This window comes from Erinaceus europaeus, chromosome 4 (assembly GCF_950295315.1).
Source record: "Erinaceus europaeus chromosome 4, mEriEur2.1, whole genome shotgun sequence".
NCBI classification, from domain to species: domain Eukaryota; kingdom Metazoa; phylum Chordata; class Mammalia; order Eulipotyphla; family Erinaceidae; genus Erinaceus; species Erinaceus europaeus.
This window is the reverse complement of record NC_080165.1, coordinates 20,731,804-20,754,377: the sequence shown is the minus strand read 5'-3', so window position 1 is coordinate 20,754,377 and position 22,574 is coordinate 20,731,804. Positions and strand designations below refer to the sequence as shown.

General features: G+C 53.8%; 1 protein-coding gene across 2 annotated transcripts; it reads left to right on the top strand.

Annotated features, from left to right (window-relative positions):
- Positions 1–1,427: 1,427 nt before the first annotated feature.
- On the top strand, positions 1,428–22,097 carry RAC2 (Rac family small GTPase 2). 2 transcript variants are annotated; one of them, XM_060188917.1, is made up of 7 exons: positions 1,428–1,582; positions 5,292–5,363; positions 6,863–6,980; positions 7,311–7,373; positions 7,760–7,919; positions 10,942–11,074; positions 21,845–22,097. In XM_060188917.1, the coding sequence occupies exons 1-6, from the start codon at positions 1,548–1,550 to the stop codon at positions 11,070–11,072; spliced, it is 579 nt and encodes a 192-aa protein (XP_060044900.1). In that variant the 5' UTR covers positions 1,428–1,547; the 3' UTR covers positions 11,073–11,074; positions 21,845–22,097. The 2 variants fall into 2 exon arrangements, with proteins under 2 accessions (XP_060044900.1, XP_007519409.1); XM_007519347.3 differs by lacking the exon at positions 21,845–22,097 and adding an exon at positions 11,543–12,266 and having other exon boundaries at positions 1,429–1,582.
- Positions 22,098–22,574: the final 477 nt, after the last annotated feature.

The window sequence follows — 22,574 nt, the reverse complement described above, 5'->3', positions numbered from 1 at the left end:
TGTACTTGAGTTTAGCTTAGCTCGTCTTAGATTGTGCTGCGTCCTGCATGAATAAAGAGATACTGCCTACAGCTCAACCATGAGTCTCTGGTCGTCTGTTACTCACCCGTGAAGCCAGCCTGGCGAAAACAACAACTCCTTGTGGCCATTTATTGTTTTCTTTTTATTTTCATAGAAAAGGAGAGAGAGAGAGGGAGAGGAAGAGGGGGGAGAGAGAGAGAGGGAGAGAGAGAGAGAGAGAGAGAGAGAGAGAGAGACCTGCAGCTCTGCTTCATTGCTTGAATTCCTGGACCCATGTCCTTGTGCCGGTAATAACATGTGTGCTCTGCTAGGTGACATCACCCAGACAAAGGCTGATTTCTGCAGAAGACATAGCCACTGCCGGTGTGAGTGAGTGGAGGTTAGCTTGTGGGTGCCACTGTGAACCCCGGGCTCTGATCCCCAAAAGCGGGAAGGGCACATGCCCCTGCAGTGTCTCTAGCGTGTTGCAAGTGATTAGCGGCTCTGTGGGCCTCCCCTGTCCTTTGGATCTGGAGCTGGAAATGTGTTTTTAGTGGTGAGAGCCACTGGGAGAACCAGCTCTGCTCTCGGATCTACCAATGGCTGGGGGGAGCCCTGGCCTTGCCCACACTGGGCAGAACTCAGGATCCCCACCACAGGGCAGGAGGAGGGGTACCAGAAAAGCATAGGGTCACCTGGTCCAGTCTAATTCCAGTCTGGTGATCAGACAATCTTCTCAGAAGCCCTGTGTCTGTGTCACTGAGGGGACCATGCTTTCCAGAGCCACAGTGGCTGGTCCTATGGGCTTCTAGGCTGGTCCCTTCTAGTTCCCTTTTGCCATTAGGGGCCCCAGCCCAGTCCCCCAGCACTGCAGTCAGGAACGCCTGCACTGCCTGGAGGGCTGAGTCTCCCCCACCCTGGACTGTCCTCTCCCCATGCCCTCTTCCAAGGAAGGATTGGCTTGAGGGCTACCTTAAAAGGACCAGCTTCCTCTCTGTGGGACCCTGAGGTCCCCTCCCTGTAGGTCCCCATGGCCCCATCACTTGCTGCCTCTCTCATAGACCCAGTGATGAGGCCATCTCTTCCCCATGGGGTTGGCTTCACCTCTTGCATCCTGGATTCAGCAGCCCCCACCCCGCAACCACACCTGCACATAGCAGGTGCTCACTGAGTGCTGGCTACCAAGGGTGAGGAGGACATCAAGTCTTGAACACCTGCAGAACATGGTGAACAGCTCTGAGCCTCCCCCAAGGGCAGGAAAGAGCCCCCAGCCCAGAGGGTGCTCAGTGTCTCTTTGGGGCCCCAGGTCTGAGCACCAGTGGGGAGGCCAGGGCACAGCCCCACACCTGAACGCCCCCATCCAGCTCAGCTGTACTGCCAGGCCACATGCTCCGCCTTCTGCAAACAGCGTTGGAGGCAGCAGCTCAGTAAGTTCCCCTTCCGCTTCCTCCTGCCTCCTGCCCTGGCCCCTGCTGCTCGCTCTACTGGTGCCTCCCAGGACCTACACAGCCTCCTGCCCTTAGAGCCTCAGTAGTCGGTCCGACGCGATGCAGGCCATCAAGTGTGTGGTGGTGGGAGATGGGTAGGTACCTCAGAACCTCCTCAAGGGCCCTTCAGGGTGGCCCAGAGCTGCTCCTATCCTGGGGTCCCAGAGGAAGCCCCTCATCCTGTAGACATGGGGGAGGATGGGAGGATGGGAGGAGGAGGTGCTGCCTCCTTTTCCCAGGTCCAGGGGGAGCCCCTGGGTGGGCTGAGGACAGAGTCACTTGCTCTGGCCAGGTGGAGGGTCCACACTGCTGGTGGGTGTGCCTCTCCTGCACCTCGATCTTGGGCCAGCCGGGTGTCCTGTGGGGCCTCCATCTTCTGCTCTTTAGATGCGGGATGGGGCTGGGGAGCCACGAATCTGAACTCTGGCTGACTGGGTGTTCTTGCATGACGCTGAGTAAGTCCTGGTCTCCTGAGAAGATGGGGAGCCCTTGAAACTCTCAAATGACAGTCCTGCAGATAATTTGTGCTCAATAAACTCTGGCAAAACAAAACAATCAAAACCCACCTCTCCCTTCTTCAACTTCGTTGGGGAGGATGTGGGCAGGGCAGGGGTACGGGTGAGAAGAGTCAGAGTTAGGAAGGAGGAAGGGGGGTGGGCAGCCGAACGTGGGTTCAAGTAGGGCAGGCAGGGTTGAAGGGTCTCCTTGGGCATCAGCCTGCTCCTGGGCCTCAGTTTCCCCATCTGTCCAATAACTGGGTCATGCCCTCACCTCAGCAGCTGCCAGCAACTGCCTAGAGGTAGGGCCCTGGGCTCATTCTAGGGCTCTGTGGGTGCTCCAGGCACACCTCACACTCCAGCAGAACAGGCTGCTGTGCCCTCAGCACTTGACAGAGGTGCAGTCTGTGGCTCCCGGACACGGACGACTCCTCTGGGGGATGCTGCGGGGTCTGGGGAGGGGGAGGGCAGCTTGTCAGGCCAGGCTCAGCTGATTCTGATGCACAGCAGCTGCCCGTTATCTGCCCCATGGCTGCCCGTTACTTCTGCTTTGTGTCTGACCTGAGGAGGGGCCAGCGGAAGCCCAGGGCAATGTTCCCGGTACTTGAGGTTACCTTGGTGGCTGGCTAGGGAGGAGAGGGTGCCTAGCCTTCTGGGGGCAGGAAATGACAAAACCCTACAAATGGGGGAAGGCCCAGGGCTGCCCCTCTGGCCTCTCTGCTTTCCCCGGCACATTCTGCAACCCCTCTGCCGGGCAGCAGAGTGTGGAGAGTGCAGGGCACCATGGACTCAGCCCTGGCACGAAGCCCATTCTACAGGCAGGAGAATCAAGGCCCAGAGAGGCCGGCTAATGAACCAGGGCCTCCTGGGATTTGACTGGATGCAGCTTCTCCAACTGAATCTCCATGCTCTGTGACTGAGGGTGGGAGTAGAAGGACAGGGATGGGAGCCCCCCAAGCCCCACCTAGCAGCTACTACTACACTCCAGCTGGCTCCAGGCCCGGTTCCTTGCTGAGTTTTGTCTAATCTACTTGTTAGCGTCCTCTTAGGAGATGGCACCTGTTCCTGTTTTCACGACAGGGAAACTGAGGCAGAATCAGATGAAGGGACTTGTCCACAGCTGTGCCAGCAGTAGGGCTCAGAGCTAGGGTCTGGAGCCCAGGACAGTCACCCTAGGAGGTCCTGCTGCCAACCTAGGGTCTCCCTAAGGCTCTGCCATTGTTGTGGGGTTACTGGGACTTCACTGCTCTGGGCTGATTTTTTTTTTCAGATAGAGAGAGCCAGTGACAGAGACACAGAGACAGAGAGAGTGAGAGACCAAAACCTCAAAGCTTCCTCCAGTGTAGCGGAAGCTGGGCTTGAACCTGAGTCATCTGTGTGGCAAAGCAGTGCACTACCCAGGTGAGCTATTGTGTTGACCTGGAGCCTTTTGCCAAGCAAAGATCCTTTTTGATTGGAGTCACACTGGTTCATAGCATGACACAGGCTCCAGGTGGCGACATTCTAGAGCAGCATCTGCTAATGTGACACCCATTTGCCACTAAAAGTCATCCCCTGCCGCCACCATCCAACTGACCCTTTCTTGTAACTAGCGTTTTGCTCTTATCCTTCAGGAGCTTGTTTGTGCTTTTCTTTGTTTAGCTATCATGGACATATGAGGGACATCATGTGGCATTTGTCTTCCTCAGTTTGACTTATCTCACTCGCTTTGGATGACAAGATCTCATTTATTAGAAGTGTATCATATTCCATAGAGTGTATCTGCCACCTCCTCCCTCCTCTTCCTCCTACTCCTCCTTCAAATTTGTTATCTATGAGAGAGAGAGAGAGCGAGAGAGAGAGAGAGAGAGAGAGAGAGAGAGAGCGGGCGAGCCAGATCATCAGTCTGGTGCACATGATATCAGGGAGAAAGCTAGGGATCTCCTGCTTGAGGATCCACCTCTCTGGCCACATCTTTACCCACTGCTTTTTCATAGGCAAGTAGTTTGGTTGTTTCCAACTCCCGGACATTGTGGACAATGCTCGGTTAGACATAGAGTTCATGTATCTTTTGAATTCGTGTTTTTGTATTCTTCAGGTAAATATTCAGAGGTGAGGGAAAATAACTGAATCAGATGGAGTTTTATTTTTTCCCCAGTAGGGTTATTCCTGGGACTTGGTGCCTACATGGCAAAACCACCACTCCTAGTGGCAATTTCTCTCTCTCTCTCTCTCTCTCTCTCTCTCTTTCTCCCTCTCTCCCTCTCTTCCCTTTTCATTGATAGGATATGGAGAGATTGAGAGGGAAGGGGAGATAGAGAGGGAGAGAGAATGATAGACACCACTCATAAAGCTTCTGCCCTGCAGGAGGGGTCTGGAGGCTCAAACCCAGGTCCTTGCAGAGAAACGTGTGTTCGGCTGAGTGTTCCATTGCCCAGTGATACAACTTTAAGTTTTTATATTTGAAAACGCTGTTTTCCATAGGGACCCCACCAGCTGGCACCCCCCTCCGCCCCATACACATGGTGCACGACTATCAGGCTTCCTTCTTGCCAACGCGATTATCTCCAGTCTGGAGAGCAGCCGCACTCCCAGGAGTGAGGCCACCTGACTGTGGCTTTGCTTTGTGTGCCCTTCATAACAGGAGACATGGGCACCTGCTCAGGAGCCTGATGGCCTTTGTCTCGCTTGGAGAAGCTTCCATTCAGATCTCTCACCTGTTTCTGAATGCACACTCCCCACCCTGAGCACTTGGTGCCTCATCAATGTCCCTTGGAAAAGCTTGTTTAAAGTACAGGTTCTAGGGGGCCATACAGGTGGCTCAGTGGGTAGAGCACATGCCTTCCACGTGTATGGCCCTGAGTTTGACCCCTAGCACCACAGCAGAGTGCCAAGACTAGTGGAGCTTCATGGTGGAGCAGTGCTTTAGTCTCAGTGTCTCTCTCTCTCTCCCTCTCCCTCTCCCTCTTCCTCTCCCTCTCCGTCCTCCCCCCCTTTCTCTCTCTTTCTCTGTCTCTCATAAATGGAATAGAAACTGGGGCAGGGAGTAGTCCACAGTAGGAGGTACAGTCCCAGCATCACACAGACCACCCAGGTTTCTAGTTCAGCCTCAAACATGTGAACCCCAGTCTCCATGTGTCCAGGGCTGTCAGATTGAAGGACTCTGTACTCAGGGCTCTCAGGTGGGCAGGTGGGTGGCTGCATTCCGCCCCCCCCCCACACTCTGGTCCTCCCTGAGGTTGGACAGCAGGTGCCTGGGAATGCCACATCCCCCTCCCTGTGCCAGGCAGGGCTGTGACACTGACTCCCCAAACTTCCTGTCTTTCAGAGCCGTGGGCAAGACCTGTCTGCTTATCAGCTATACCACCAATGCCTTCCCTGGAGAGTACATCCCCACTGTGTGAGTGACAGGACGGGGAGCTGGTGGGGGGGTAGGGGGGCTTGTGTCATCTGGTGTTTCATTTCAGGCACTGGCTGGGTGCTGGGCTGGGTGATGGGTGGAGTGTGGCCAGGGGCTGTTAGCCCTGGGCAGTGGAGGGGAGGGTGAGCTGAGTAGGAGGGAGCTGGGCTGGGCAGCTGAAGTGGGGGTGCAGAGTCAAGTGGGACCAGGGCCATGAAAGATCAGCACCATTTGGAAGCCCAGGGGCCAGCCCTAGTGGTGGATGTGGAAGAGGAGGAGTAGTGGAGTCGCTTGCCTTTCCCTCCCCAGATCTCAGTGGCCCCACCCAAAGCTCCCTGGGCAGCTCCACCCAGGGCCTTTTCTCAGGCTGTTGCTTCCGCCTGCACTGCTTTTCCTCCCATGTCTGTGTGTCTGAGACCTCCACGCCTAGCACCTGCATCGTCTCCTCCAGGAAACCCTCCGGGTCTAGCCTGAAGGGGTCTTTGTCTCTCCATCTCTCTCTCTCTTTTAATATTTATTTATTTATTTGTTATTTATTCCCCTTTGTTGCCCTTGTTGTTTTATTGTTGTTGTTATTATTGTTGTCGTCGTTATTGGATAGGACAGAGAGAAATGGAGAGAAGAGGGGAAGACAGAGAGGGAGAGAGAAAGACAGACACCTGCAGACCTGCTTCACCACTTGGGAAGAGACTCCCCTGCAGGTGGGGAGCCGGGGGCTTGAACCAGGATCCTTACGTGGGTCCTTGCACTTCACGCCATGTGTGCTTAACTGGCCACGTGCGCTTAACCCACCGCTGTGCTACCGCCTGTCTCCTCTCTCTCTCTCTCTCTCTCTCTCTCTCTCCATCTAGTGACTATATCTGTTCTTTCCCAGGATCCTGAGCCCCCAGAGAGCGAGGAGAATCATTTAACTTTTCTGGGGGTCCCTCATTATCTCAGCACCAACAAGACAGCTGTGTTTCCAGGGTTTTTGTTTGTTTAATTTTCAGTTTTCTTTCACCGGAGCACTGCTCAGCTCTGGCTTAAGGTAGTGCAGGAACTGAAGCCCTGTAGGCACCTTAGGAGGCAGCTTGTGCTGAACTTCAGTGCCCAGGGCCGGTCTTCACACCGAGACCATAGAGCACCAGGAGCTGCCATCTGCGGCCACTGCCCTGAGTTTCACTCCCTAGAACAGGCAGGAGCCAGGCAGGGTGAGGGACCCAGAGGACCAATCTCTGCCCCAGCCAGGTGCCCAGCTCTACACATCTTGGTGCCCACCAGTGCTTCCTGCAGACAGTTGACAGGAAGCCCGGTTCTGAGTTGAGCAGGGAAGCGGTATAGTCAGCTCACCAAGGCCGCATAAAGTCATGGTTGCCAGGCCCAGTTGTGCAGGGGGTGGCAGGCCAGCCCTCTGGGGCTGGGGATAGGGCTGGTGGGGCTGTGTGACTTGGCCCCTGGCAGCTCTTCTCTGATTCAGGTGCTGGGGTTCAAGGCTAACCCTCAGCGTTTCTTTCTCACAGGTTTGACAACTACTCAGCCAACGTGATGGTGGACAGCAAGCCAGTGAACCTGGGCCTGTGGGACACAGCTGGGCAGGAGGACTATGACCGCCTGCGGCCACTGTCCTACCCACAGACGGTGTGCTGCCCCTGCCCTCTGCTTGGGGTGAAGGGGCAGGGGTGGGGGGGCTGCTGGAGAGCACTAGGTTTCTGCAGAGAAGGGACTGTGGAGTCAGGCTGGGGGACCTGTTGCCTTTGCTCCTCACTGCCCACGTGTGGATAGAGGCAGCACGCAGAATGGGTGTGACGCTCTTGGTGACCTGGAACAGCCTGGTGGGGCAGGAAGGCTGGAGCCTCCTCTGTTCCTCGGGCCCAGGTTCCTCCCACCCTGGGAGGGGGTGGGGTACGTCTCTTGGGCAGCCCCAGGTTGGCTCGGCCTCACCTGGATACCTGTCTGCTCTGCCCTCAGGATGTCTTCCTCATCTGCTTCTCCCTCGTCAGTCCAGCCTCCTATGAGAACGTCCGAGCCAAGGTGAGCTGCAGAGAGAGGGGGGAGGCTGGGGGAGACAGTAGGTGCCCCAGGTGGGGGAAGGTAGGGGCAATTCCCAGTTTGTCATGGGGCTCAGCAGGACAGACAGACAGGACCCCCAGTGCCCAGCTGGATGGCCTGGTGTGGGGGGTGTCTCTGAGAGGCTAGTTGTGTTGTTACCTATGCTCTGTCCCCTCTGTAGCCCACAACCTCACAACTCGATTCCCTTTGTCTGGAACCTGGTACCCTGTACCCAGTACACTCTCACGTCTCTGCTTCTCATGCCCTCATGCCCCACCCCCAATCGTCTCAGAACCTGGGGTCCCCTGTCGCGTACACCCCTCTCTCTCCTTCCCCACGACCTCACCACTGCTCGCCCATCTGCCCAGTGGTTCCCTGAGGTGCGGCACCACTGCCCCAGCACACCCATCATCCTGGTGGGCACCAAGCTGGACCTGCGTGATGACAAGGACACCATTGAGAAGCTAAAGGAGAAGAAGCTGGCACCCATCACTTACCCGCAGGGCCTGGCGCTGGCCAAGGAGATTGGTACGGGCCTGGGTGTGAAGCAAGGGGCGGGGCTGAGTGCACGGCGGGCAACTCAGCTTAGTGGCTGTTGCACACAGGGTTCCAGGGTCAAGTCCTGCGGTTCAAAGCCTGGCTGCGTCACGTGCCAGCTGTGTGATTTTAAGCCTGTCACTGAGCCTCTCTGTGTCCATGTGAAATCCTCCAGGAACCATAGTTCTGGGGGGAGAGGAAGGTTCGGTGAACTCATCCCCGTGCAGTCCAGAAGCAGTTCCCAAACACAGGTGTAGGCGTGGGATCCTGAGGGGATATTGACATCAGTATATTTTGAGCAGACAGAAGCAGGGGTGGATGGGTGTGTGCTCCAGCTGCCCAGAGTCAAGACTAGGTTATCTGGGAAGGCTTCCTGGAGGAAGTGCTCCTGCCTGGAGTTGGGAGGGTGATGCTTTCCCTTCTGCCTCTCTTCACCTCTCTGACCCTACTTTTCAGTCTGAGTCCTGATCATGGGGCTTGAGAAGTGATGTGATTACTCCAGGTCATAGAGCTAGGAGATGGGTAGAAACAGGATTTGAACTTGGGACAGAATAAGGTTGAGTGTCTTATGCTGGAGAGGTGACAGCTGATGGCTGACAGTGTGGCTGTTGCTGGTCACCTGCCCAAGAATCTGGGAGCACAATGGGGTCCAGTCATACTGAACCCTGAGCCAGCCGTCCAGCACCCAGCCCTGCCCAGGAGCACTGCAGGCCTGGGGCTCAGCCCCATTAGCTTGGCCTCCACACACCCCATGCGTAGCCCTGGCCCTCTTTCTTCCCCCGGAAGTGGGAGGGCCCTGACTCACACCTCTTCACAGGAAGAGAAACCGCAGCCACCACCTCCCTTTCCTGTGCCGGCCAGCAACATGGCTGCCTTTCCCTGGGGCCTGGGGGCACTCAGCCTCTCAGTATCAGACAGTCCTCCCTCTTGCCTTAGGGTCTTTTTGGTCAACTAGACCCCTGGGGTGGGGAGGGCTCTCCAGCCTTCACCCTTGTATCCTCCTCTAAAGAAGTTGCTTTGGGACAAGGAGGAGGCAACTAGGCCCCATGATTGGTCCTGTTCCTGCACTGACTGTGGGGCTTGGTCCAGGGCACCCTATCTCTGGCTTCAGCCCCCTCATCTGCACAAGCCAGTCTGTGCAGTGCAGTCCCCAGGGCCCTTCTAAAAGGAGCTACCTGGAGGTCCTGCTTGGCCTCCTGTCAGTCCCTTCTTGCACCAACCCCAGGTGGGATGGGCCTAGGCAGGGCCTCAGACCAGCTCAAGTCGAGGAGGAGGACTAGGCTCCTGTGGGGCTCATGAAGAGCATGGTCACTACTCTCATGACCCGGAGTCTTCCCTGGCATGGGGTGATGTGTTAGGTGAACCATGGTCCCCACTAGTAATTGGAGGGGGTATATATGGGAGCACCCCCTCTTTGTACTCACAACGGCTCTGAGGGGAACGATGTCACACCCAGTTTTCAGAGGAGGGAAGTAAGGCTCAAGGAGCCCACTTGGCTGGAAACTACCCAGCACACCCTAGATTCAAACCCGGGCTGCCTGGCACTCTGAAGCCCAGTCAAGGGTATCTTGGCCGCCCTTCCTCATGTCAACATGCTTTTATCACACGACACGTGGTCACCAAAGTCGATAGTGACCAAGGCAGAGCCAAAGCCCCACCCTGCTCCCCACCCCAACTCAGGGCCCTTGTTCAAGATGCCACAAGTCCAGAGGAGCCAGAGGATGGAAGACAGATGGCTACCTGGCTCCAGGCCAGTCACACCCTTCTAGGCACAGAGGGTTCAGAGATCAGACCCCAGGATCACCCACTGCACATGCTCCCATGTGGAAGGGGACATCCACCTGTGACCTGACAAGTGACAACCTCTCTGAGCCTCAGCTTTCTTGTCCTTTTTTCCCTCTCCTTCACCCCGGGCTTCTGTGAGCTGCCCCTCCTGAGACCCTGGACTCCTCCTGCCCTGAAGTGGAGAGCTCAGCCACTCCTTCCCCTGGTATAGAGGCTCCAGGGGGTGCTGATGTTTCCCCTTTGTTTCCGGACTTGTCCCAGGTCCTTTCAACGTGGCTGTCTTGTGGTTCCTCACTTCAGGGAAACTGTGGGGTGTAGTGGACAAGGGAACTCACACAGGTTCCTTCTGGAAAGACATGGAACATTCCTTCCGGAGCAGGACTCAGCCTGTTTTTCTGTGCTCTGGGCTCAGTCCTGACTGGTTATGAGGGGGAAGGGGTCCTCTTCTCAGGAACAGGAGGAGCACCCCACCTCCCACTCCTCTTGCGGGGGACCCCACTGGCCCTGGACAGGGAAATATCTGGCATGTGACACCTGTATCTTCACCTGTCAATCAGGGGAATTGCAGTTTGTAGGCCATGGGGGCTGGGCCTCATAGGGGAGCATGAAGGCTGGCATACGGCTAATTCTGTTTGTTTTTTTTGTCTATTGCCTTTATTTGATAGAGACAGCCAGAAATTGAGAGGAAGGGGGAGATAGAGAGGAAGAGAAACAGAGAGACACCTACATCCCTGCTTCACCACTTGTGAAGCTTCCCTCTGCAGGTGGGGATGGGGGCTTGAACCTGGGTCCTTGCACACTGTAACATGTGCGCTCAACCAGATGCACCACCACCTGCATGTGGCCTGCATGTGACTAATTCTAGAAAAGACTAAAGCCCCTGAGACTTGGTCCCTGTAGCTTGAGCCCCTTTCTTCTCACAAGTATCAAGAGTTCTTCCTCCGCCACCCTTCACAGATGTGGGCAAGAAAATCAGTCACATGCTCTTCAGTCTAGCCTCTGCTTGCAAATTCACTTTCTGTTTCAGGTCCCCCCAACCCCATGGAGAAACTGAGGCACAGAGAGGTGACATAGTCTACTCTGAGCAACACAGCCCAGGTGGCACCTGGGGTTGGAGCCTGAGCTGGGGACCTGCAGTCTGACTTTCATGGCTTGGGAGGGGTTTTGGCCAGACACCCCTCTGTCACTCCCCCCAAGTCAGGCCTATGCTCCTTTGCTGCCTTTCTAGACTCAGTGAAATACCTGGAGTGCTCTGCCCTCACCCAGCGTGGCCTGAAGACTGTCTTTGATGAGGCCATCCGGGCTGTCCTGTGCCCACAGCCCGCACGGCCGCAGAAGCGCCCCTGCAGCATCCTCTAGGAGTAAGTCCTCTGCCCCCACGTGGCTCTGATGGGTCATGACTTCTGCTTAGCCTGGAGGTAGCACTCAGGCCAGGGAAGGAGAGGGACTTTCAAAGGGGCCTCAGTTTCCCTCTTTGCTGAACCTGTCCAGGTCAGTGGAGCTCAGCTCCCAGGAGGAGGGTCCCAGGTATCGGCCAGCACCGGGTCATCTGCACCCAGGAGTGACTGTCACTATCCCTGTAGGAGGGGAGAGGAGGACAAGGAGTGGGAGGTCCCCAAGGGAGCCAGGGAGACTGATGCTTGGGTGAAACATGAGTGTAGGTGGGGTAGGCTGAGCAGGGCTGCCGAGGGCAGAGGAGGGAAGGATGGGCAAAGGCAGCCTGCAGGGACCTGGGGTAGGGGGCAGCCTGGAGCAAGAGCTGGGCAGCAGGGGTAGCAGAGAGCTGGTGGGGTGCCTGCTTATCCCTGTCCTACACATCTGCCTTTCAGGAAGCACCCCATCCTGCCAACCAGATGGTTCAGACCTTCCAGGGCCCCCACCCAAAGCCCATTGGTACCCCGGCTAGCCACGCTGTCCCCTCCCCACGGTGTTTCTTAGCAGATGGCTACAGACCTTGGTTGCTCAACTTCACTGTGCTGGAGGCCGTGGATTTGCAGGCACTGTGTCCCATTCCCCCACGCTCTTGCCTGTCTGGGGGTGAGGCAAACCACGGAGCCCAGTAAGCCCCCTTCATGGTACTGAAGTCAGTGCCAGCCTATATCTGGCAGCATCTTCCCTGGCTGCTCCAGCTCCACCTGACTCTGGAATGCCTTCTAGAAACTAGACCAGACAGTGGTTGCTGGCCTCTCTCATCCACCTCAAGGAGGAGTCCCCAACTCCCTCCTGTGACTGTCTACTCCAACACTGGTGGCTCTGCTTGTCTGAAAGTTCTCTGGCTGAAAGTTGAGCACCTCAGGCATTGGCTTCTTTGGGGGACAACAGAAAACAAATAATCTTCTGCCGACCTCTGTGAACATACTCCCAGGTAATGAAAACTGGGTGTCTCTGATTTCTGCCAGGTCTCGTGTCTTCTGTCCTCTGAGCTACATTCACCTATGAGAGTCTTACAACTTTCAGACCCTGCCAGTCAGGACTTCTGCTATTCCAAATAGAAAACCCAAACAACCTGCTTAAGCAGAAAATAAAAGTATTGTTTCAGGTTTGGAAACATCACATCTTCACGTGCAATCTGATCAAGGGGGCTCCAGGGATGTCATAGGGCTGATTTTCTTGACTCTCTTTGCTCTGCCCACCACTGTCTTGTTTTTCTCACACAAGTGACTTTTGGAGCTTTGTCCTTTCAAATTCAACAACATAAAAGCAAGTGTCTGCCCAAGCAAAGTCTTTAATTAGAGATTACTCTGATTGGAGCAGTTTAGATCTTGGGACCCCCTTCCACCAATCATAGTGCCAGGAGGATGCTGAGCTCTGATTGGCCAGGCCTGGACCACAAGCCTCACCAGAGCCAGACTTGAAGTTGGCCTGGTGCCTGGAGGTCTAGTTCTCCAAAGAAGGCTCAAGAGTCTCGCTGGAATTTGGGTGTCAGGCATCCAGAAACTGCCAGCCACTGCTCCTGGAGGCCAAAGGGAAGTGTCCCAGCCTAGTGAGGGAACAGTGCCAGAGCTAGTAGGCACCAAGCGCAGGATTTGTTCTTTAAAAGAGATAAGACAGCTAGAGAGATTTAGGACATATCTGGAATGGGGTCCGTCTCACCCAAGCATTTGCCAGTTTGTGGTTGCCGGGCTTCCCTTGGTGTTAGTGTCAGGCCACCTCCACCTCCACAACATCACTCACCTCGCAGGTTGACACTGAGACCTCCTCTGTGCCTGGGGTTGTTTTGGACTCCAGGGCCCAGCAGGAGACTGGCATGCTAGTGAGGCTAGAATAAAAAACAGCATCCAGAAGGAGATTAAAATAAAAAAAGTCCAAGTCCAGGGTCCTGCCTTCAGTAACAATGAAGCCCCCGAGTTCCTAGCCAATGATGGGAACTGATAGGCCCCACTTACTGCTCTTCCAGAATCCCTGGCTATACCCACTGAGTCCTAAAGTTTAGGGGTATGGTCTCTGGCTCCCTGGTCTCCCAGAACTCTGCCTCTGAAAGGGGTTGAGTGCAGAGGGGAATTCCCTGAGGCCTTTCTTCATTTCTGCTCAGACAGGGCTGCTGTGTTTTGACAGTGACTACTCTGAAAAATAAGTGCAGATATAAAGCAGACACATGCCTGGGACAACACGGGGAGGGGCAGCTCCATGTATGTCAGTGCTCCACAACCAATCCCCTGCCCCCCCAACTCTTTCTTCTCAGTCAGTCCAAGGGCAGCCTCTTTCTGCCCTTTTCCCCCCCCAGATTTTCTAATTATTTATTTTTACTTGACAGGACAGAGAGAAATTGAGAGGGAAGGGGAGACAGAGAGGGGGAGAAAGAGAGACACCTGCAGCACTGGTCATGAAACTTTCCTCTCCTCTGCAGGTAGGGTCTAGGGGCTTGAACTTAGTAACATGAGCACTCTACCAGGTGTGCCACCACCTGGCCCCTGGCCCCTCTTTCAAGGGGCCCCAGGATAAATTAGGGACTTCCCCTGGTGGCCCACGAACATCACCACACCCACCTACCTCTCTCCCCTGGGACTCTACTGTCACAGGGAATGGTCACTTTCTCACAGCCAGAGTCATGCTTCTTTTACCAGCGCCCTTTGCACAGGCTGATCTGGTCCCCCTCCCCGGACCCATGTCCTCCACACCTGTTACCTCCCAAACTGCCAGGGGTGGGGACTGGGTCCTCTTCCATCTGTCTCACCCTCTGGACTGCCAGTGCTGTGCCAGTAATACACCGTCAGCTAGTAACTTTCCCATCTGTGTTCTCACTGAGCATGTGTTGCCACAGTCGCTCTACCAGCCCACTTCTTCTGTTTTAAATCGCCACTGGGATTATCACTGGTGCTTGGTGCCAGCATGACGAATCCACCAGTCCTGGAAGTCATTTTTTTTTATTTTTGATAGAGACAGAGAGGGGGGAGGAGGGGGGAGATAGAGAGGGAGAAAGAAAGAGACACCTGCAGCACTGCTGTACCTCACATGAAGCATCCCTCCTGCAGATGGGGACCAGGGGCTTGACCTGGGTCCTTATGCATGGTGATGTGTGCTCTCTGTCAGGTATGCCCCCTCCTGGCCCCCTTCTGCTGCAGGCGGTAGTAGCTCTGCGTTGCAGAGGAGAGTCCAGGTGGCCAATGAAGTTAGAACTCAGCTCACCAAGTCAGACATTTGACTTTTCTGCTTTTGCCTCCACTCCCTTCAGCCTTATATAAAAAAGAAAATCATCTCTGTGCAGAGAAGCAACATGTCTAGTCACAGAAAAAACAAAACAAAACATAAAAAGCTTATTTTCTCAGCTGTGGTTCCAGTAACACGGTCTGGCTAACAAGATGTAAGTACAGGTCACTTGGAGAGTGGCTTCTGTCAGAGGTTTTGGGTTTTTCTTTTCCATAAAGAATGAGCCCCGGTGGATACCTCCCTTTGCCCTGTGATGAGGTGGCTGGAGCAGTAGGAGTCATCTTATGAACTTGAAGCCACAAACATGAAGATGCAAGTTAACACGCTGAGAATGGAGGGGCAGAAAGATGGGGTGGGGTGAGAGCATGATCCTTGGTAATCATGGTCCACAGCAGAACCAGTGTCAGTGACTGGCAGGTTATGGAACTAAAATGAAAATTAACTATTTGTTGTCGTCACCGTAGTCGACTGGGCTTTCCTCCACAGCTAGCCGACAGCACGTGCAACTGAGGTCTCAGGACACCTGGCCCTGCTTGTCTCATCATCTCCTGGTGCCCAGCAAGCACTGGCACAGGGCCAGTCCCTCCCATCTACCCTGCAGATTAGCCAAGGTCTGGAGACACTTTCGAAAGGAAAGAGAGAGCCATCTTGTGGGAAGCTGACAGGGTGCCTGTTTTGAAACAGAAAGAGCTGACAGTTGTGGGCAGGACCCAGCAAAGTGCAGGTACTCACTCATTGGACAGGGACCTCTTCCAGCACTCCCTGCCCCCACCATGCCAGACCTGGGTCAGGCATCAGGGCACAAGAGCATCCCACCTGGCCTGGGAATGATGTTACTCTCTGATGGGCAATGGAAGCTCCTGTTGGCTGGGACAAATTGACTGTAGACTTTTAACTCCAGAACCTGCTTTTCCACTGTTGCTTCTGCCAAAACAGAGGCCTGTCTGTGTGTGTGTGTGTGGGGGGGAGGTCTCCCAACTTCTTCCATCCTGTCAGCTTACTATTCTCTGGTCGCCAGGCATGGAAAGCTCAGCTCTGGTGCCCTTTTCTGGATGCCACTCCCTGCTGAGGGCCTTGTGTTTCTCCCTCAGATCCAGCCGGTGACCTTCCTACTGGTCTGTCTGCCTGCACCCCCCACCCCCACCAGGAAGCTTAAGGGACATTTTTCATTTACAGACATCACTGTGTCTCTCAGGTGCCTTAACTAGTCCCATCGCCTCCAAAACTGCTTCTGTGACCACAGCTTCATACAGTCATCGAACCACTGAGTGCAGAGCTGCTGATATTGTGGCCCAATCAGCCAAGGGTGGACCTGCTCTTAGCAGCTCAGGATCTGGTGGGGACACTGCCAAGTCAGAGGGGATCCAGGGGCAAGGTCCCTGTGCCTGGCACCTCACCATGACCCTAGCAAGTGCCTGGCACATGGTAGTTGCTGGATGAGCAGGTTTCTGGCTGTATAAGTAAGTCATTAGATGGAGTGGACATTATTTTTTCTACTTATTTATTGGTGTTGGGGACTCCTGGGCCATCCCCCGCTCCCTTTCAGATAGAGGGATGGAAAGGAGAGACACCTTAGAACTTCTGGTGCCAGGGCTTCAACCTGGGTTGCAGGTATGGCAAGTTATATGCCCTACCTGGTGAACTATCTCTCTGGCTTAAAGAGTGAACTTTGGTCGGGGGAATGACCTGGCTGAGCCCAGCCTTCTAGCCAGCCCTGACAAGGCACCCATCATGTGAGTCACTCTAGCGGTACCAACTCAGTGGCGCCCCCAGGTGACCAAAGCCACAACAAGCATTCTTCCCAATTCCCCACATCATGGGAGGTGATGAAATGGGAAACTCAAGCAACAACTTTTGGGGTGCAGTAGTCCCTGCTGTCTGCCTCTGACCTCTCATCCTCCACACTCCCCCCCCCCCACACACACACATTGAACCAGAGCACTGATCAACTCTGGATTCTAGTGGTGCTGGGAATTGAGGCTGGGACATTGGAGCTTCAAGCATGAAAGTCTTTTGAAGAACCAATGTGCTATCTCCCTGGTCCTTGCCTTTGGCCTCTTGCCTTTGCTCCCTGCTTATTTTACTGCCCCCATCCTTTAGCCCCACAGAAATTGTCCCCTTTGAGAATACCTGCCTCCATTCACACCATATGGGATCTGAGAGGCAGGGAAAAGTATCATCTGGGAAGGCAGAGGGGGTCAAAGAAAGTTCTAGATGGCTTCAGAAGGTCACAAGAAAGATGAAAGCCGTCTGTATAATCTCAAGTTCAGTTCAGTTTAGTTCCCATACATCAACCACTGCACCCCGCCTAGCTGTGCAAGGAGGGGAGAGATCCCCCTCCATCCCACAGGGGCTCAGCTGTCAGCAGGAGAGTGAGAGCCGTGCACATCAACACCTGCCACACCACTGCGTCCACCACATACTTCCAACATGGGAAAGAGGAAGCCCCAGTACATGGTGGCCAGGGCAGATGTTCCTGCCACCTCTTTGCTGAAAAGCAGCCACAACATGAGAACAGGAAACAGAAACACAGGCTCTCATCTTCAGAGAAAGCCTGTGGTCCCAAACCACTGACAGGAGAGCAGAGAGCGGGGGGTTGGGGGGGGGGTGGCGTGGAGACTGATGTAGCAGAGCTGGGTGGCGTCTCAATGTAGGAGGTAAAAGGCAGAAGATGCAAATCAGCTGGCCTCACAAGACCCTGGGGAGACTGGGAAATGGGGGTTGGGGGGGGCAGATACTACAGGTGGGGAGGCAGGAGTTTGAAATCAGGGCTGGGGTGTTGGGAGGCTTGCTTAAGCTTCAGCCAGCCTTCTTGAACTCTAATCCTGGACCAGAAAAATGTAGCCAGAGACCCCTGGCCCCCAGGGTGGTGAGTGAGGCCCCAGGCTGACTTCCGGGGATGTGGCTCCTTTGGTTACATCACAGATAATCACACCCTTCACCCTGATTGCCAGGGGGTGGCATGTACTTCCCCATTCCACTGATGCTGTTGCTGCTGACCTTGGTCACATGACTTGTTTTAGGCCAATGAGATATGAACGCAGGCACCAGAAGAAGTGGGCTAAGTGCCTTACAGGGTGGCACTAGCTCCCTTCCCTGACTCCTTAAGACATCTTACCCTAGACAGGAAATGGCAGACAAGGCTTTACCTCCCCAGAAGGATCTTACAGATGCTGACACCTGTGTGTCCTTGATACCAGGTCCAGCTGTCCAGACAGTCACTCCTTAGCAAGCCCTGTGCTCTGGCATGGAATTTCTCTCTCTCTCTCTTTCTTTCTTTCTTTCTTTCTTTTTTTTTTTCCACCAGAGTTATCGCTGGGGTTCAGTGTCTGCATGATGAAACCACTGCTCCTAGTGGCCATTTTCGTATATATCTTTCTTGGGGGATTAATGTTTTCCAGGCAACAGTAAATACAATAGTTTGTACATGCATAACATTTCTCAGTTTTCCATACAACAATACGACCCCCACTAGGTCCTCTGCCATCCTGTTTCACCACCTGCACTCTACCCCACCACCCACCCCAGAGTCTTTTATTTTGGTGCAATACACCAACTCCAGTCCAGGTTCGACTTCCTGTTTTCTCTTCTCATCATGTTTTTCAACTTCTGCCTGAGAGTAAGATCATCCCATATTCATCTTTCTGTTACTGACTTATTTTACTTAATATTTCTTCAAGCTCTATCCAAGATTGGCTGAAAACAGTGAAGTCACTCTTTTTAATAGCTGAGTAGTATTCCATTATGTATATACACCACAACTTGCTCAGCCACTCATCTGTTTTTGGACACCTGGGCTGCTTCCAGGTTTTGGCTATTACAAATTGTGCTGCTATGAACATGGGTATAAACAAATCTTTTTGGATGGGTGTGTTGGGTTCCTTAGGATATATCCCCAGGAGAGGAATTGCAGGATCATAGGGTAGGTCCATTTCTAGCCTTTTGAGAGTTCTCCAGACTGTTCTCCACAGAGGATGGACCAACTGACATTCCCACCAGTGCAGGAGGGTTTCTTTGACCCCACACCCTCTCCAGCATTTGCTGCTGTTACCTTTTCTGATGTATGACATTCTCATAGGAGTGAAGTGGTATCTCATTATTGTTTTATTTGCATTTCTCTGAAAATCAATGACTTGGAGCCTCTTTTCATATGTTTCTCGGCCTTTTGGATCTCTTCTGTGGTGAATATTCTGTTCATGTCTTCTCCCCATTTTTGGATGGGGTTATTTGTTTTCTTGTGGTTGAGTAGTTTGGCAAGCTCTTTATATATTTTGGTTATTAGCAAGGGCAGGAGCTGTGACGTGGAGGGGTACTACTCAGCCTACCTCACTCACTCATTTGCAGCCTGGGTCTCTGGCCCAGCCAGGCTGTGGGCAGGTGTGAAAGCCAGTCACTGTTTTCAAATGTGTGTCCCTTCTCAGGAGGCAAGGGGGCAAGCCACTAAGGGAGCATTCAAGGACCTCAGGAAATGGGTTCTAAAACAGGCGGGTGCCCAGGAGGATGCTCTAGAAGACGGTGGCCAGTTTCTCAGGCAGTGCCTAGGCATCAAGGACAGCTAGGCCTGAAGGTGCAGCACAAGAATCTTCCAGAAAACAAGGAATCACTAGCCGAGTCCCAGTCGGCACTGCATGGTGAGGACTGTACAGAGCTGTAGGAGCCTGTGGAAAGAGTCCAAGAAAACAGAGACTTTTTTTTTTTTAAAGCAAACCTAAGCAAATGAAAAGATGAGGCAACTATTAACTCCTAGCTGAGCGGGAAATAATATTTACATTAATAATGGGGAGTCTGCATATTACATTTAAAGGAAATTCTATCATATTGAGATGGTAGGGAGGACAGAGAAGCACACGCAGGGAGTCTAAAGGCCTCAGCTGCTGCGAGTGGAGAGCAGTAGATGGTGGGTCAAACTGGGGAACTGAGAACCAAAAATTGACATCTGATATGTAGCCAGTGGGAGATAAAGGTGAGGTGAAACGGCCTAAGAGGGTGGAAGTGCCTCTGGGATGGTCAGGTTGTGGGAGGATTGCAGGAAGCAGCCAGTGCAAAGGGCCTGGGGCATGTGTAGAGTTCGGGGGAAGGTCACAGTAGGGAGGTAGAAGGAGAGAAAGGAGTAAAAGCAGGAGGGAAGAAAAACAAGGGACTGTAGATTCTCTCTGCACCCCAGGGGCCCTCTCCCTGCTGTGTAGGAGGCAGGGTCAGAAGCTGGGGAGCCAGTGAGTGATGGTTGCTTGACCCTCTGGGAGGCATAGGGGGTAGGCAGCAGTGAGCAGGCGGAAAGGTGAGGGGGTAGGGGAAGAAGATGAAGTGTTGGGGTAATTGGTGGGGAGTTGTAAGTTGTGTTTCCTTCCTTTAACCTTCCCAGAATCCCCAGGCTAGGCTGGCAGGTGGGGGCTCCAGTTCCTAGAGGGCGTTCTCAGTCCTGAAATATGCCTGGGATAGAGCAAGGAAAGCAAACTCACCTCTAGGGTCTCCTGAGCCCAGCTCTCCTGCACCTGGGTGACTGTTACTCTAACGTGTCCGGTCTCTTTGGGGAGGGCAGCCCTAACTGGTCAGCATGGAGACAGGCTCTGCAGTGTGTGGAGGCCAAGAGGTGGAGGCTCGGAACTGTCTGGAGCTAGGGGTGCACTCGCAAGATGGGGAGCCCTCCAGGCCCAGGGAGGAGTTATGACCCTAGTTTAGAGGTCAGGGCTTTGTGGAGGAGTCATGGCATGGCCTGTGTTGGGAAGGCAGGCACCCCAGCTCTGAGGGGCCAGGCACAGTTTAGAGGCCCACAGTACTGGGTGGGGTAGAGCCCCAGCAGTAACCCCAGTGGCAATAAAACCCAAGACCAGGGGCTGGGTGGTGGCACACCCAGTTGAGAGCACACACCACCATATTTAAGGACTCAGGTTCAAGCCCCCAGTCCCAACTTGCAGGGGGAGGTTTCCTGAGTGGGGAAGCAGAGCTGCAGGGCTCTCTCTCTTTCCTTCCCTCCCTCTCTCTCTCTCCCTTTGTCCCTCAATTTCTCTATCCTTGCAAATAAAATTAAAAAAAATAAAATAAAAATCCCAAGACCAGTGCATTTTAGGAGATGGTACAGTGGATAAAGCACGGGGCTCCAGAGTTTAATCTCCTGGAATTGCATGAGCCAGAGTGATGGTCTGGCTCTCTCTTAGAAACTAATGAATAAGCTAGTCTTTATTATTATTATTATTAATTTAATTTCTTTATTGGCGAATTAATGTTTTACATTCAACAGTAAATACAATAGTTTGTACATGTTTTTAAATATTTTATTCATTTATTAATGAGAAAGATAGGAGGAGAGAGAGAGAAAAACTCAGACATCACTCTGGTACATGTGCTGCTGGGGATCAAACTCAGGACCTCATGCTTGAGAGTCCAGTGTTTTATCTACTGCACCATCTCTCAGATCACACTAAACTAGTCTTTAAAACAAAGGACAAGACTAGAATGAACCAGGATTTTCCAGCATGCCTGAAGGAATGAAGATGTGGATGACGTGAAAGAAAGCACTGCAAGGGGAGGACAGAAAGAGCAAGAGCAAACTTGGAACAAAATACTGCAGGCTGGGGTTTGCCCTGAGGGCTTTGGATAGGGCATGTAGTTCCAGAAAAGTCCCTCATCTCTGGAGCAGCTCAGGGTGGGTAAGGCCTTGCCTGGACGCATGGAGGGAAGGGCAGTTCAAGTTGGGGTCTGGGGCAATGCAGGGGAGCGAGTCTGCGCTCTGTCCTACAGTGTGCAGGGAGGACTGGATGCTTGGTTCTCGGAAGGCCTAGTACACACCAGTCCTGGGCACCTGCTCGTGGTTTAGCGGGTGAAGCCCTGGTCCTGAGGACTGCCCATCCTGACCACAGTAGGTGTGCCTCTTTGCCTCGATTGTGAGGAACCCCTCGTCTTTGAGGCAGGGTGCTGTGCACTGAGATGGGATGCTGAAGGACATGGCTTAGGCTCCAGGCTGTTTTGGCCCCGGCCCCCAACTGCTGTGTGGCTTGAGTCACCTATTTGACCTCTCTGAGCTTCAGTTTCCCCATCTGTCACTGGGCACAAGGACATAAGGTCTGTGTGAGGCTGCCAACTCAAGAGGAGGGTCCTGAGACAGGCATTTCCAGGGAAGTGTAGGGGTGATCTTGTCCAAGCTCCCCAAGATCTAGATGAAGAAACAGGCCCAGAAGAGGACTGGCCTCCCACAGTCACTGGTTGTCAGCACTGGTGGGCAGTGTAGGGAAGGGAGGGCAGGGAGGTCTGTGCTTAGACCCAGGCTGCTCATCTTAGTTGGGGGATACACCCCAGGAAGAACTGGGGGGGGGGTGAAGCCTTCTGATCCACACCTGCCGTTGAGAATAGATTTGATGGGCTGGAGAAAGAGCTTACTTGGACAGTGCGCTGCTTTGCCTGGTGCCTGAAGGTTCACTGCATTGAAGGAAGCTTTGGTGCTGCAGCCTATATCTCTCATTCTCTTTGCCTCTCTGTCTATAAAAAAGGACAAGAAGAAGGAGGCGGAGGAGGAGGAAGAGAAGAAGGAGAAGAAAAATTGTAGCTGTTCATCTTCAGTTGATTCAATGATAGAAAATGCTGAGAATCCGACTAGTGAAATGCTGTGTCCTCCTGCCCCCCCAAAGGTTTCTATGCTTCTTAGCTGCAGACTGTGATTACCTCCAAATTGCCCTCGATTATTATGATTATATTTTCAATTTTGTCAATTTCTGAAGAGTGGAGATTTATGCTGTGGTGTAATGGCTTTGGTTTTGTTTCTTGGTTGGCCCTCACAAGCGGAAATATGTATCTCCCCCCACCCCTGCCCGGAGCTCTGCAGACTCAGGCCAGCACCCAGCCTTCACCCAGCCTTCCCCTGGGGCGACCATCCAACCGTGTGGGGAGACCAGACTGCAATTCCAGACCCTGTCCAAACTCTGGTCTCACCCGGGGCACTGCCACCCCACCCTCATCTTGCCAGAGACCCAGGCCGTGTGCCACTGTGGCCTGGGGGCGCCTGGTCACTGGCTGCCAGCCCCGGCATCCCAGCACCCCGCTCTCCCTCCTCCCAGCTGCTGCTGGAGCCAAGGCCAGCGTGGGTGGTGGAAATCTCCCCGGTAACGGGGTCTGCCCCCCCCATTCCAGCCTCCTCCCCTAACCTGCTGGCCCTCCCCCACCCCTTCTCCCCTCCACCTTGCACCTGCTCTCTGGACCCTCAGCCCCTCCTCCAGCCTCCCC